Genomic DNA, 14,373 nt, shown 5'->3' on the forward strand with positions numbered 1-14,373 from the left:
GTTAATTCGGGTCAGTGTGCGGAGTTTGCCAGGAAAGTGTATTCACGGTATAGCACCCCTCCGATGCAGTGAAAACCACCTTTACAGGGGGGTGCATGCGGTATACAGTCGATCCGGATATATCAAACTCGGATATCGAATTAATTGGCTATATCAAACAGTTGAGAAATCCCCTGAATTTCCCATGCAAAGTATAGGGCTGGTGCACATGCGATCACTCTTGCGCGCAGGTGATGAAAAGGCGGTGTCATTGCATAAGGTTGATCTGGTTGGTTGCGCAGCTTGCGAGTGCACCAGCTTGTTTGATGCGCAAATCTGTAGGTGTAACACGCTGCACAGTGTTTTTCAAAGGGGCCGATTGCCGAAGGCACCAAATTAGATGAATGAGGAGATACTCGGCAGTCTCGTCGCAATGTTCGCATTCCCCTCCGTTTGTTCGCACACGATGGCATGCGGGCCCGAAAAGCATGGCCTTCGAGATCCGCAACGTCGTGACTATTTTTGGCATTTTCGGTTATAAAACGCACATCTCAGAGGCTACGCTTTTTCTTGCTTTTTGCTTTCGCGCCAAAGCAGCGGCTGCTTGCTACAAAGCTACAGTGCCCTCGCCATCGCCAAGATGTCGACGGTGGCAACTTGTTTGTTCCTTCCTTGTTTTTGGGGCTGCATTGTCTCTTGCGGCTTGAGGACTCGTGACTTCTCGCTTCGTTCCTGACACATCCTCATTCAGGAGTCGAACTAACATTGACCCGCTCGTAGCGATAAAAGATGACTGGTGCTTGTAACGACATCAAGCAAGCACCGTCATGAACTGTTTCTTGCGGGCTTTGTGCCAGGTGATGACTTTGGGTGCGTCATGACCGCTGACAACGGCGTACGGTGCCTCAGTGAATTTTCGACTTAGCATTTCTGGCGCGCTCTCGGACGGGAGTACAGCAAGCGATTTCATCGTGCAGTGACGACGTCGCTGTTTCTGACTGCATCGATGCGCGATGAAGCTGACGTTGCCGGTGCCGTGGAAGTGGACCCGTGCGGTTTATAAAATGTCAACGCCGTCTTATGTCAACGCTGCCGCTAAACAAACTCTTACCGCGCTCCAGAGCTTGCATCGGCGTTCAGCGTCAGTCACCGTTGTTGTGGCCGAAGGCGCTGAATTTGCTTATTTGGAAAGCTTCATATGATATTTAGGATGACGATGAACTTGACGGCGCGCAAGAAGCAAGACAAGTTTACGGACTATATTCGTGCGAAATAAAGTGCGGTAACATGCAAAAGAAGAAGTTGCCACCTTGTTATTTAGCATACTAGTTGTGAGCGAATCATCATGTTAGCGCTTGTTACGAATTCCGGAAACAAAGAGGCCCGCATGCCATCGTGTGCGAACAAACGGAAAGGAATGCGAACATTGCGACGAGACTGCCGAGTATCTCCGCATTCATCTCATTTTGGTGCCTTCGAGACCTGCAATGCATTAATATAAGCCTTAAATGCGCATATTTTATATTTCGAATTATCGATATATCAAATTATTTCGCGATCCCCTTCGAGTTCGATATATCCGGGATAGACTGTATGTGTCTTTTTGTTCATTTTGAACATTTCGAAATTTGGAATAATTTAAATTTGTTTCGAAGCACATTCGAATACTACAGTATTCGAATGTTCGAATATTCGAACTACTCGAATATTCACACAAGCCTACGTAAAACCCTTTGACAGAAATCTGCCTGTCTACACAATTGATATAGTTCATATAATGTTACATAATTGACATAGAAGCCCTAAATGTACAGTCGCGCTCAATATGACTTGCAACACGGGAGCGGGTGGCCTCACGAGATCAAAGATTGCGCATGGCTTCAACGTCACCTATTTTCAAAACCAAATGGTATTTTCTGTAATGGGGATCATCCCCAAGCGCGAGAACGTCGTTTATTTCATGAAATAACAGCAAGTTGAAGCCATGCGCTCTTTGAGCTCGTGAGGCCACGCGCTCCCGCGTTGCAAGTCATATTGAGCGCGACTGTACATATGTGTTTGTCATTATTCTCTCTATGTACAACCCCCATTAACGCTCTTCCCTCAACAAGCACCACACATCACCTTTTCTCTCGTGACACAGACAGTTACGCAAGTAGTGAGTTGCTGCTGCTATCTTTGTGACCTAACATGCTTTGTGATCTTAAGATTCAAACTGCACTGCCTACGGTGTTTTATGACTTTTCCACAGCTAACACTGACCCTTTATGAAATGCATCAGCACACACAGAAACTCAGGCATGAAGAAAATTTGGATTCAGAATTCCTTTTCAGGTACCTCTAACATTGCACTAGCTCTTCTTAGCCACCGCCAAAAGATAAACAAAAGCATGTGCACTGACCGCCCAGCATCCTTGTCGTGTCCATGTGAAGATGATTCCAGTACGTGATGGCTCACGACTGCTCTTTGCCATCGACGGAGCGGTGTGCAGTGGCACCGCGCTCTTCCGCATTCCCCCGATGGCCTCGGTGTGTCGTGGCCTTCTGTGACTGGCGGTGGCAGTGCGAGCACTCCACTGCCCGACCGGCCGACTGGCGAAGCAGCCCCGATGAAGTGGAGCTTGACGACTCCTCACTGTCATCGTCGCGTCTTCATCATCGGAACTGGAACTCGAAGAGTCCGACGACGATGAATCGTCCGACTCGCTCGATGATTCACTGCTGCCGCTTGGCTGGCCCTGAAAGAACCACAAAGCATGGGGCCATCTCTTTGATAGTCACAGAAGGCAGGAAACTTTCCAAACCCTATTCCGTAGCAAAATAACTCACCCAGGCTTGTCCACCGCAGTGTCGGCGAAAATGAGCCTTTACTCCATTTGTCAGCAGACATCCCACAAATCGAATATGGTTAATTCAACCCCAACCAAAGCCAGCACCCCTACATTCCTACAGGCCCAAGACTTTCGTTACTTCGATCATAAAATTAGCCAGTGCCGGATAATTAAAACTTGACTAGTCACCATGTCTGACCTCTATGGCCGCTCTTTACAATCAAGTCACTTTTCAGCTTTACCTCAGCAATTTCCAAGCAGAGATGTCAGTTTGTAAGTTACAATCCACCCCATCTACAGATAATCTGCATTAGGGATGGTAATATCGATGAACAATCAATCAATAGATGAAATGTGTCTAGAAAAATGATTAATTGTCATTGATGTCGACTTTATCGATCAAATCTTTTCGATTAATCAATTTACGCAGTGACACAAGTGACATGAAAATTCTGAAATTGGGCTAGGATGCAAAGCAAGGGCAGCAACTGGGATGCTGCAGCGAGTGCATGGTGAGCGAGTTGAAGCGGTTGTTTTGTGTCAATGTGTTCTCAAATCCCAAGTATAACGCCACAGCTCTCTGAGTCGAGCACTTTCCCTTCGTTCCCTCACACTGCTCATGCATTACATCACACAGACAGCCTATCAAGCTGGCCCTCCATGCAGACATTTCCAGCATATTTTCACTCATTGTATTGGCCCAAACTGTATTAACAAAAAATGTGTGGTTTGGGGTGGTTTTCATTTCACATGCACTCGTTCAGCTGTGCTGCTGCAGCATGCCCTGATGTGCCAACTGTATGCTAGGTCGACACTCTTGGACTTCAATCGTGCTGCACAGTGCTCTCTACGAAAGCTACCTCTCCGTAATGCAATGGTATAACGGATCAAGAGTCAGCACACTGTAGATGTGTTCACAATTTCAGGAGGATTTCCGGGTTTTAAGAATTTATTTTACATAGCAACGTCAGCCTGTGCGCAGGATCATCTATGTTTGCACACGCCAGCCTCGCAAGCACAAACCCGAATGCATGCCATGCAGCAGAGCAGTGTCTTGCAGGCCCGTTAGTAGAGACGTGCTTGTTTGTAGAGTGCAGTCCAACACAGTATTCAATACATCAAATGTGGAGGTGAACGCGACTTCGATATAGTACACATAGTAAGCATAGTGCAATAACTTTTGCATGAGATTTCCTAAAAGGTGTTACAACTGTTCAATATGGCAAATAGCTTTATATGTATAGAGAATCAAGTCCCTACGTGGAAGACGCCCGCTACGCGCTAAGCGCGTCCTGCAGGACATAAAGCTTTCCAATCCAATCCAATCAACTGCATATTTATAATGTCTGCTATCTGTTTGCCTTGCATAGCCCCCAGTGTCTGCCCCAAATATCTGCCATGTGGTGTAACTTCCACCTTTTATTCAGGTCTTCCTGCATCATTTATGAAAATAAATTTGAATTAAAAAAAAGTACAGGCCCACCTGCTGTGTGGGTTGCGCCGAGTGTGCACTCTTGGTGGTACCCGGTGTTTGACTTGGAGGAGGCGGCAATGCTGCAGTGGCGGTGGTTGTGCCACCACTTCCAGCACCTCCTTTGCTGCCAGCACTGCCACTGCTTGATGGATGGTTGTCCTTCTGAAGCAGGTCCAGCTCCCGCTGCAGCTGCTGCCGCTTCAGCTCTAGGTTGTCCTCCTCGCAGTCCAGAAGTCCTGTACAAGACAAAATATGCAGTATGATACTTCTAGAGAGAGGACTCAGTATGAAAATTAATTCATTAATTCACTGTTAGGGTTTCACATCCGAAAATCACGATATGATTATGAGGGACACTGTAGTGGAGGGCTCCTGTAATTTTGACCACCAGGTGTTCTTCAACATGCATCAAAATCTAAGTACATGGGCCTCTCTCTAACATTCCACCTCCATCGAAATGCGGCTGCGGCAGCCGGGATTTGAACCCACAACCTCCAGGTCAGCAATTGAGCACCATAACAACTAGACCACAGTGGCGGGTGCAGTACGAAAATGACCCAACCTCCCAAGCATTAGACCCAAGCTCAGCATTATGGTGTGCTTGGGCTGTGGCCTATTAAAAGCATGCAGTACACTTCGAACAGTGCGAGGCCACATGCACTGTCAAGCTGATAGTTGAAGATGCTTATCGTGATAGGGTCGCTGGAGGCAAGTTGTACCGGCAAGTTTATTGGTGGCCACCATCACACCTATGAGCGATTCCAATGAGTATGCTCATTTTCATCGCTGTTCTAGCCACCCTAGCATCACCGCACTAGTACTGAAGGCAAAAGTATTTTTCAACCGGTCTCTGAACTTACTGAAAAGGCAGAAGCTATCTCGTGGCAAATTGCAATGTCAGTCACATCACAAGTTACGAAGAGCAGTTAACGTGACAAAATGTGATCACAGTATGCGCTAAAGGTTACTCTATGTAGACTGGGTTGGGGAATCGCTGCAATTATGTTATAACAATTAGTATTTTTTAAAATGACACATATTAGTGAGGTTTTAATGTATATGTCTGACAATTCCCCTGTAGAGAATCTCTCTCTATATGTGAGATATTTCAGTTACGTCTTTTCCCCAACCCTGCCGTCCTTGACTGCAAACTACTGCAGGGTGAAACCAAAGTGCAAAACATGGCTGTTGAGCATGAATTAACAGACAGCTCTTGTATTTAGAAGAAAAAAAATTACACCATCTCCCACTCAAGGGAACCATGAGGTGATGCGAAGCAGCATTGGGGGCGAACACCAAGTTTCCGTTACGTTCACTCGGCGTTTCCATTAGTGGTGAGGTTTGTATTTAGTGTTTGTGTTATCATTACTTTGTGTTTGTGCGTTGCTTTCCGTTTGCACCGAGTGAACGAGTGGCGCCGACGTTGACATTACAACTCATCTGAACGGGAGCAAAGCGAGAATGACTGAAGCCGACCGAGCGCACGCGCTTATATACACATGAAATGGGGGAGGGAGAGGAGAGAGTGGGTTACAGGCTGTATTTGGCTGCGGTGCAGGGGAGGAGAGGGAGGGAAGGCGACCGAACACCTTCGTAAAGGAGGAGAGTGGGAGAGAGAGTAGGCGCATGCGCAGTGGAGCGCGGATGCCACCACCGCCACCGGACACAGCCCCGAGCAAAAGCTGCTTCCCATCTAAAAAAACTAATGCATCACTGACCATCTGAGGTTTCATCCTCGCCCGACAATGGGCTCCGTGGTCGAGTCACCACCACTTGCGACTTGATCTTGCTTTCGGCATCTGTGCGCCGGCTGCGGCTGCTGCCACCTCCAGTACTGCTTCCCACCACTACTGCTGTGGTGACAGTGACACTGCCGCCGCCAGCGCCACTGCTAGTAGATACCTTTCTCCTCTGGAAGAAAGAGAGAGAGAGAAAGCATGCAGATTAGAGCAGAAAGAAAGCAGTGACTGTCAACATCAGCTAAGAAAAGAGACCCCAGTGTTGATATTTAAGAACCAAAATGTCCTCTAAGCATCATTTTGCAATTTGCACAAGTTATTCAAAGCACTAAATGCATGCAACACACTTGTGAGCCAACATTTCATTGAATACGTGCCAAAACTTAAAAGTCACATTCATGCACAGTTCGCACAATATCAAAAATTTATATACTACAGGATTTGAGAAAAAGCTTGGTGCTTGGATTTTCTGCCTTTGGTGTCACATGTGAGTGGGATCACATGGTCGCAATGGCTTTTATTGTCCACTGGTTTTGACTAAGAAAGAAACAAGCCCCTCAAACAATTACCCTTCTTATATGAATGGCATAAGCATTGTGCAGTCACAACACCCACAGTCTGCTTAGAAATTAAACACACATTTTTGCAGATCCCACAGTTCGTAAAATTTTTCCTGCTGACCAGTATACCTTCTAATGCATAGGTTGGAGGCAGTAAGACCCATGCTACCCAACATTTTTCTGAAAAGCTGGCAGAGCTTGCCAATGAAAAAGGAGCCCCTTAACCAAGTAATAGCCCTGACAGTACCTGAAGAGAACCTGAACAAGAAACAATGATATCACAAGAAAAAACCATAAGAACCATCAAAGTGTAAAGCACCCAGAGGTTGAACCCACACCTCCCTTTTTAGATAAGCATAAAGTCCATAGAAAAATAAACAGTAAGAACAATATCATACATCTTTGCTACCATATTGTGGTTTTACTCATATCTCCAATAATTCATTAAGACACATCCTCACAAGACAAAAATTAAATATCCCAGCACAAACCTTTGGGGATGGTGACCGGCTGTCCGATTCCTTGAAATCTTGTTTGTGGCGCACTTTATGCCTTAGATCTTTCTGAGAAGAGTCCCTGCAGAGAAAAGGCTATGAGACGTTGCTGTGAACACTGCTGTTGCATGTGCATGGCATCCTTTTCTTTATACTTATAAAGCAAAGAAATGATCATTAGCAGCCACACTTCAACATTAAGTGTGAAGTGTTCACATAAGTCAACAAAACAGGTTGAGCAATGCTCCTTGACAAAATCATCCCTAGACAACAGGCCTTGCACATCCCAGTTCTTGACTTACATTTACAACTGTTGCATAACAGATCACAATTGTTACTTTATCTTTCATCAAATGTCTTCTATTTCATTTCTCTCCATCCCTTGTAGTATTTTTGCATGACACTTCTCTCCACAGCACTAGAGGTGTGTGGATATTCGAAAATTTTGAATATCGTATCGAATAGTGCATATTCGAAATACCAGATATTTCTTTAAAATTTTTTAAACCCTTTTAGGGTCAATGACGTACATGAACGTCTCTCGCGAGGACCTTCAAAACGGTCAATGACGTACATGTATGCCATCGCTTGTATGTTTAAAAAGTGCGCCTTTTTTTATTACTTCTTTTGCTTGGCATCTGCTGCCACACTGTGGGAATACAAGAAATTTTTTTCTTATGCTGATGTCTCTCCATTTTTTTATGCTTTACTGCAGCAGTGCACCGGCTATCGCTCACGCATCCGGTCACGCGTGGGCCTGCGGCGGCTAGTTTCAATTTCATCCTTCGGGCGGTTCCCGCTTCTTGCGCCTGCTAAACTGATGGCTGTTTGTTTTCAAAGTTTCGTTTTGAATCTCTCAAAGGATGACGGCTTTGTTACACTCTCGTTTTTTGTTCACAGGGGCACGATTACACCGGTTTCCGCGCAAGAGCTGACTTACACAAACAATCCCACGGTCGCTGCATTTCCCATTTCGGGAACTCACAAAAATCAATTCCGTCTTCTTAGCGATAAGACGAAGGATTATTATAGATTTTTCACTTGTTTTGCTTTCCGTACGCGCACACAACTATACAAGTTTTTTCTTCAGTGCGCTCACCTGCACAGTTCGCTTACGGTATGAAAGTGCGCGCTGGTTGTTCTGCTGCAAGTGAGTTGAGCGGAGTACTCTGGTGCACTTATTTTTGTACATCTGTGAATTATGCTTATTACAACTCATTTTGTAAAAGTTGCATAAGCTTTTTTTAGAATTTCTCTCGCTGTTACTCATGAATAAACCATGTGTATGTAAAAGAACAAACTATTTTTTTGTAACCTTATTGTCACCCTGAAAATTTATGAAAAAAAATTTTTTTCGAGACAGATTCGCCTGAAGAATTTAAATCCGCAATAAAAAAGAAAAAAATGGCAGCATATCCACGGGGTGAATGATGAAGAGTGGGGCGAAGCTCTTGATATTAAAGATACCTCGCCCCACACCTCAAATGAAACTCGTGAGTAACATCGTGGTCGGGAAAGGCACGCAGCAACGAGGTGATGGCGGTTATTCGAGCGGTGTCGTTCTTAATGGACGATATCTTGGTTAGATTGTTCGAGAACCACAACCGGTCGCACACGTCGGAACTGTGGCCGAACGAAACGTCCAGAAAGTCTCTCTTGAACCGGGCGTCGGCACCTTCGTGTTCTTTCTTGGCACGTTTTGCAGCCGCCTCTCGAACTCTCACCTCCTCGTTCGCCCGTCGATAGGCACGCTTTCTCGTCGCTTCTCGTTGCCGGACGGCTTGGAGATCATCTTCTCGTACGGCCTGGCGCCGCTGCCGCGCCGCTTCGGCCTCTCGTTCTCGTACACTGGGATCTTGTCGGCGCCGCCGCGCAGCTTCGCGGCGCACTTCTGCCTCGCGCGCCCACACGTCGGGGTCCCTTCTTCGAGCGCGAGCCGCCGCCGCCCTGCGCGCACGCCGCTCAGCAGCCTTGTCTATCTTCCGCAGACCCTCTGAACGCGCGCGCGCCAGAACGGCGCGTTTATTGTATTATAGAGCACCCCCTGGCGTACGGCGCCGCCGAAGGACACGCGATCGTCGTCGCGCGATCGTCTCTCTCCTTCCGTACGTGTGACGTCATTCCTGTTTTCATAAAACTCACCTTTTAATTTATCATACTACAAGTAACGCCCTCTAGTATCGTACCATCTTGCATTTTTCAATGTAGATGCATTCGTTATATAGTACAAGTACCGCCCTCTACGGCCAGTTCAAGAACGAGAGGCGGTTACCTACGACGGGACGCTCGGGCCACGCCATAAGGAGCTTCGCCCCTAAAAGATGAACCCTGGGGAGTTGCATTTGACGAGAAAATTCTACCCTCAAAGAATTATTAATCGGCATCGACTTCGAAGCTGCCTTCGCAAACTGCCTGTTTTGCCAGTTGCGTCCGAACTGAAATGAGACATAAGATGACCAGTGTCCACTAAGCTGTCCATTTAGCTGTCTACAGTGTGCTCTGGAACAAAGCCTAAATCTTGAAGACATGCACACTTCCTGTAAGTGCAATTTTTCCCGCAACATGGACGAACTTGCAGTAGACAGATCAATGAAGGCTAATACCTGTACGCTAGATCGTGCTCTGCATAAAGATTGTCACGCTTTCACTGAAACTGGCTTGACACAATTGTGGCTTACGGTCACTCGCACACTCTTGTGCAGCCACCTCTGATGGCGAATGTGAAGCTCACCTCTCAGACTTTGGCAGCCTGGAGGATGAGGAGGATGATGAAGATGGTGGATATGCCTCATGCTGGTATCGGCACTTGGACCCAAAGGAGCAGGCCCCACTGCGCATCCAGTTCCTGCACTGCTCCCCTGGATCGTCACGACTGCGCCTCTGTTGAAGCAAGCCCACGCACACACAAAGAGGCGATTAGGTACACTGTGGAACACGCATACCAACACAGTCAGTCACACCCAACTTAGAAATTCAAATTACAAATGAAAAGCCTGTCATATTTTGCTCTTGTCATATAGATTGCGCAGCCAACCTTTGAGGCTACTGAAAAGGGCCACCTTCCACAGACAAAAAAAACCATCTAACGGAACATTTTGTACTGGCCAGAGTCACACGCCGCGCTGAAAAACTTTTTTTCGCTGATTTTTATTCATTTTTACTACTTTTAATTTGAAAGTTTGGCCTGCGCATAAAACATGCAAAGAGGATGAAGACGTGGTCACTGACCAAGTCAAGGTGAAAACACAGACGTTTTGGGAGCTGTACAGGTTCCTTGATCACATTAAGCAGGCAAGAGCCGTAAGTCACTTTTTATTCTAAAATATGATGTGATGAATGGGTGTAGCTGGCAGGTAGATTGCTATCTGTCCTGTTGATAGTGTCCTCCGTCATCTGAATAAATACCATTTCCAAAAGTAGTCTTGCGGCCGCATTCTTTTCTTTGGCTATTATAGAGGTGTTATCCTAATCGACGCAATGACTGTGCTTATCGGCGTGCTCGGCCTTGCTGTCTAAACAATCTTTCACACTAACAAGCTGATTCCTCAGCCTGTTAGATGGCATGTGAGCAACGCGAAGGTCATACCTTGAAAAGATACGGCTTAGAGCTTCACTGACCCCAGGAACATATGGGACGTCAGCGCATCTTTGAAACAACTTGCCCCAGGATGGCCCGGGATTGAGGACACAATCTTCAATATTCTTAATAAATTTCTTTGGGTACCCGTTCATCAACAGCTTGTGATGTATTGCCTGAAGTTCTTTCCTCATTCTGTCATCACTTGAGCAAATGCGTGTTGCCCGCATCAACACAGAAGACACAATGGATTGCTTGTGACAAGCTGGGTGGCACGAATTAAAATCTAGGTAATGTCTGGCATGCGTCGCTTTCCTGTGCACAGCAAATGAAAGGCTAGTTCCGGTTCGGCGCACCTGGACATCGCGGAAGGGAAGGCTACTGTCACACTCATATTCTGCGGTAAGCCGTATGGCTGCTTCTATCGAGTTGAGAAGAGGCAGGACCCGTGGGGCATCATCCCTATTTAGAATGCAGAAGCAGTCGTCCACATAGCGGACGAATATCTTGGGCTTGGGAGCAAAGTTGGCGAGGGCCTTCTGTTCAACATCTTCCATGACCAAATTGGCCGTAGTAATGGAGATAGAAGCTTCCACGGCAGTTCCATGGATCTGCTTGTAAAACTGCTCGCAGTAGGGGAAGTACGTGTTGCTTAAAGGGACCGACAAGTAGGCAGAACGTGTGATAAGATCCTGGTGGAAATGAAAAGACCGTGAAATATAGTGACAGATTCCAGCAACCTTTTCGCGTTGTGAGTAGGGTTTAAATTTTTAAATCGTGCTTAAAAGTAACAATAAACCGGTATGTCGCGCAGCCTAGTGGAAGAGCCTTGAAGCTTAATTATGAAGTCGATCACTTTGCTGTACGTAGTCACGTAGTCCGATGCTGTCATGGGCACCATAATTAGTCCTCAAAATTAGAGTATGTATATTATTATCCATCCCCGCTCTATTCTGTGCTGCTTACGAGGTAAAAGGAGTTGCACGGTGAGAAGCGGCGCTGCCTTCGCAGCGACTAGTGGAACATGCCGAGCCGCAGTGCATGCGCGCGGAGTACACGCATGCGCAGTGAACCACCGCGCTCCAACAACCGCTCTCGCTCTCAATGTTTGCAACATGTGTTGTCACGTGAGTATACGACTTCACATTGGCCGCAGATAGAAAAATTCTGATTACTAATGTTTCACGGCGTTTTCCACGTTACCATTGCGTGATCAGACACTCTGACCAGTAAGCTTTCGGTTGAGCACACCATAAAAATTGGTTTTCAGCCCCTTTAAGCAAAATTCCAGCAACTCACACACGTCCTATACCTTCAAAAGGTGTGCACTCCGTGAGCGTTTCGTCTGCCAGCAGGACCTCCCTGCACCTTGCTACGGCCAAGTCGACGGGAATCGAACTGAAGAGCGATTTGGCATCAAAGAACAAACACCATCACACCGTCTTCATCCATGAAAGCTGAGGGATTGGCAATGTGTGCTACTGTTTTTCCAGCAAGAGGGCCTAACACTTGGTGTAGGTAACCCGAAAGTCGGTGCAGCAGCGACCTTGTGAAGCCAACGATGGGCCATAGCGTAACACCTGCCTTGTGTACCTTTGGTAGACCATAAAATGCAGGTGCAGACCCACTGGCACACAGGAGGCGATAGTAAAGGTGCTTTTGCTGCGATCCATCATTTCCTGATCGTACTCACTTCTGTTGAGTACTAAAACGGCGTTTCCCTTGTCCGCAGGAAGTATGGTAATGAAGGTGTTGTTCCGGAGGCCCTTGATGGCCTCTTTCTCAGCTAATGAGGATCGAGCTTGAGGGTTGTGCATACGCCACTTCGACAGAACGCCGAGAGCGTGGGTGCGAGCTTCGTCTCTTACTTTGAGAGGAAGCTGTGAGAAGCTCGCTTCACGGCGCAGACCACTATCAGTGTTTATTTTTACTTCTGGAAGCGGTATTTATTCAGACGATGGAAGACACTATCAACACAACAGATGCCAATCTACCTGCCAGCTACACCCATTCATTACGTCATATTTTAGAATAAAAAGTGACTTATGGCTCTTGCCTGCTTAGTGTGGTCAAGGAACCCGTACGGGTCTCTGTGTTTTCCCCTTGACTTGATCAGTGACCGCATATTCATCCTCAACTCTCGGCTTCCAAAGGTGGGAAGCATGCACATTATGAACAGTAAAGTGCATATACACACGCCATGCCGAAATCATATAGATGATAAATGAGAAATGCCATCACAAGCAACTCAGTCAGTCACACGGCCGTTTCTGATCGCGATCGAGCCCGATCTGGATCGGCTTTCTCAGCGGAAAATGGCTCTTTTCAATCTCAATAGGGCGCGATGGTAATCGAAAGTGCAGCGTGCGACATTCGTGTCAGATCTTAAGCACATGTGCCGTCTGCAGACTACGATCAGCTTTACATTTTAATTGCTTTTTGAGTGCCATTGACACGCGGCATCCGTACTAGTGCCAGAGAAAGCAATTTCTTCGGACAAAGACGGCAAAGAGGATGCGTTTTCTCTTCTACCACCTTCAGAGCAGCGAATTAATCGGCAGCTTACCTCTTGATTAGTCACAGCACCGGGCCCTAGTCGTTCAAAAACACTCGGTCTTCTGGGGCCGTCGCCGCTTTCCTTTACATTCTCCACTGTTACCTTGCGTTGAACTTTACTTGACATCTAGAGAGTGCAATGACAAATCGAACACCGGCATGATCTCACTAATCCCGAGAACAGTGCACAAACCAAAGCTACCGCACGAGTCGCCACAAAGACAATCGTGAGCACCGAACAGTTGCCATTCCAAAATGAGGGAATCAACGTGCCTACGCTGCGTTGATTATGAATGAAATTGGAACCGTTAGTTAACTTGATTTGGGCGTATTACACGTTGATATCAGAGTGACGGGCGTTCCAAAACTGACGCGCTTTACCTTCGGTCGTCGCAGCCGCTGAGTTCATCACATGGCGTTGTCCCTTCGAGGCGAAGGATTATGTCACACAGAAATGTTGAATAATACAGACAGGTGGAGTTGGTTAGGTGTTCTGTTCCACGTAAATAACACGAAAGCCATGAGATCGCCGCCAAATGTCTCTAGCGTGGCTAGCGGTCTCTGGCGGACTGATCTGTTAAAGCTTCTTTTCAATTATGCTAAAATGTCACTGTCGACCATCGGCGCTGTAAGCTTTGTGATATAAGTCCCATTGCCTGCCGAAATTATTAAAAACAAAGCATGGAGAGAACGAAGCGCAATGTGCTGAATCATGTTGTCACCCGCGAAATTTTGAACAGGGTTTAGATTCGGCAATGACGCCCACCCAGCCACCCAGCTTTATCATAACCCCCACCTGCGGAAAGAACAAACTTACAAGCAACACGTTGCACGTTCTTAGAAAGTAGCAGCGAGCTAACCTCCACGCGTGAATTTACGTTTTCTCGATTGAAACGATTGCGCAACGCGTTTGTTTCACGCGGCCAAGCGCCGAGGCGGCGAGTGCGTACAGCCCACGTTAATAGAGACTTCCTCGTAACACAGGCCGACGTTTCCTTATGGTGTACCTCTAAAGAACGGAAAAAACTCGCTCATTGTATCGTACGACGCGTCTGATTACGAGGAAATTCGTCCCGGCACCCGCAAGCAAACAAACATCGAGATAAAGGAAAAACGCAATACGGCACTTCGCAATTACACTGCCACGTTGCAGCAATCCGCTG

General features: G+C 46.8%; 1 protein-coding gene across 1 annotated transcript in view; it reads right to left on the reverse strand.

Moving 5' to 3' along the window:
* LOC119386144 (zinc finger CCCH domain-containing protein 13-like) overlaps positions 1-13,729 on the reverse strand; it is a 45,087-nt gene extending 31,358 nt beyond the window's left edge. The window contains exons 1-8 of the mRNA XM_049414231.1: positions 13,592-13,729; positions 13,221-13,337; positions 9,809-9,957; positions 7,075-7,159; positions 6,003-6,195; positions 4,294-4,520; positions 2,616-2,717; positions 2,438-2,571 (exon numbers count right to left, since the gene is read on the reverse strand). Coding sequence (XP_049270188.1) covers positions 2,438-2,571; positions 2,616-2,717; positions 4,294-4,520; positions 6,003-6,195; positions 7,075-7,159; positions 9,809-9,957; positions 13,221-13,337 — 1,007 coding nt within the window. The 5' untranslated portion in view covers positions 13,592-13,729. The remainder of the gene's footprint in view (positions 1-2,437; positions 2,572-2,615; positions 2,718-4,293; positions 4,521-6,002; positions 6,196-7,074; positions 7,160-9,808; positions 9,958-13,220; positions 13,338-13,591) is intronic.
* Positions 13,730-14,373: the final 644 nt, after the last annotated feature.

Source organism: Rhipicephalus sanguineus, chromosome 3 (assembly GCF_013339695.2).
Source record: "Rhipicephalus sanguineus isolate Rsan-2018 chromosome 3, BIME_Rsan_1.4, whole genome shotgun sequence".
NCBI lineage: Eukaryota > Metazoa > Arthropoda > Arachnida > Ixodida > Ixodidae > Rhipicephalus > Rhipicephalus sanguineus.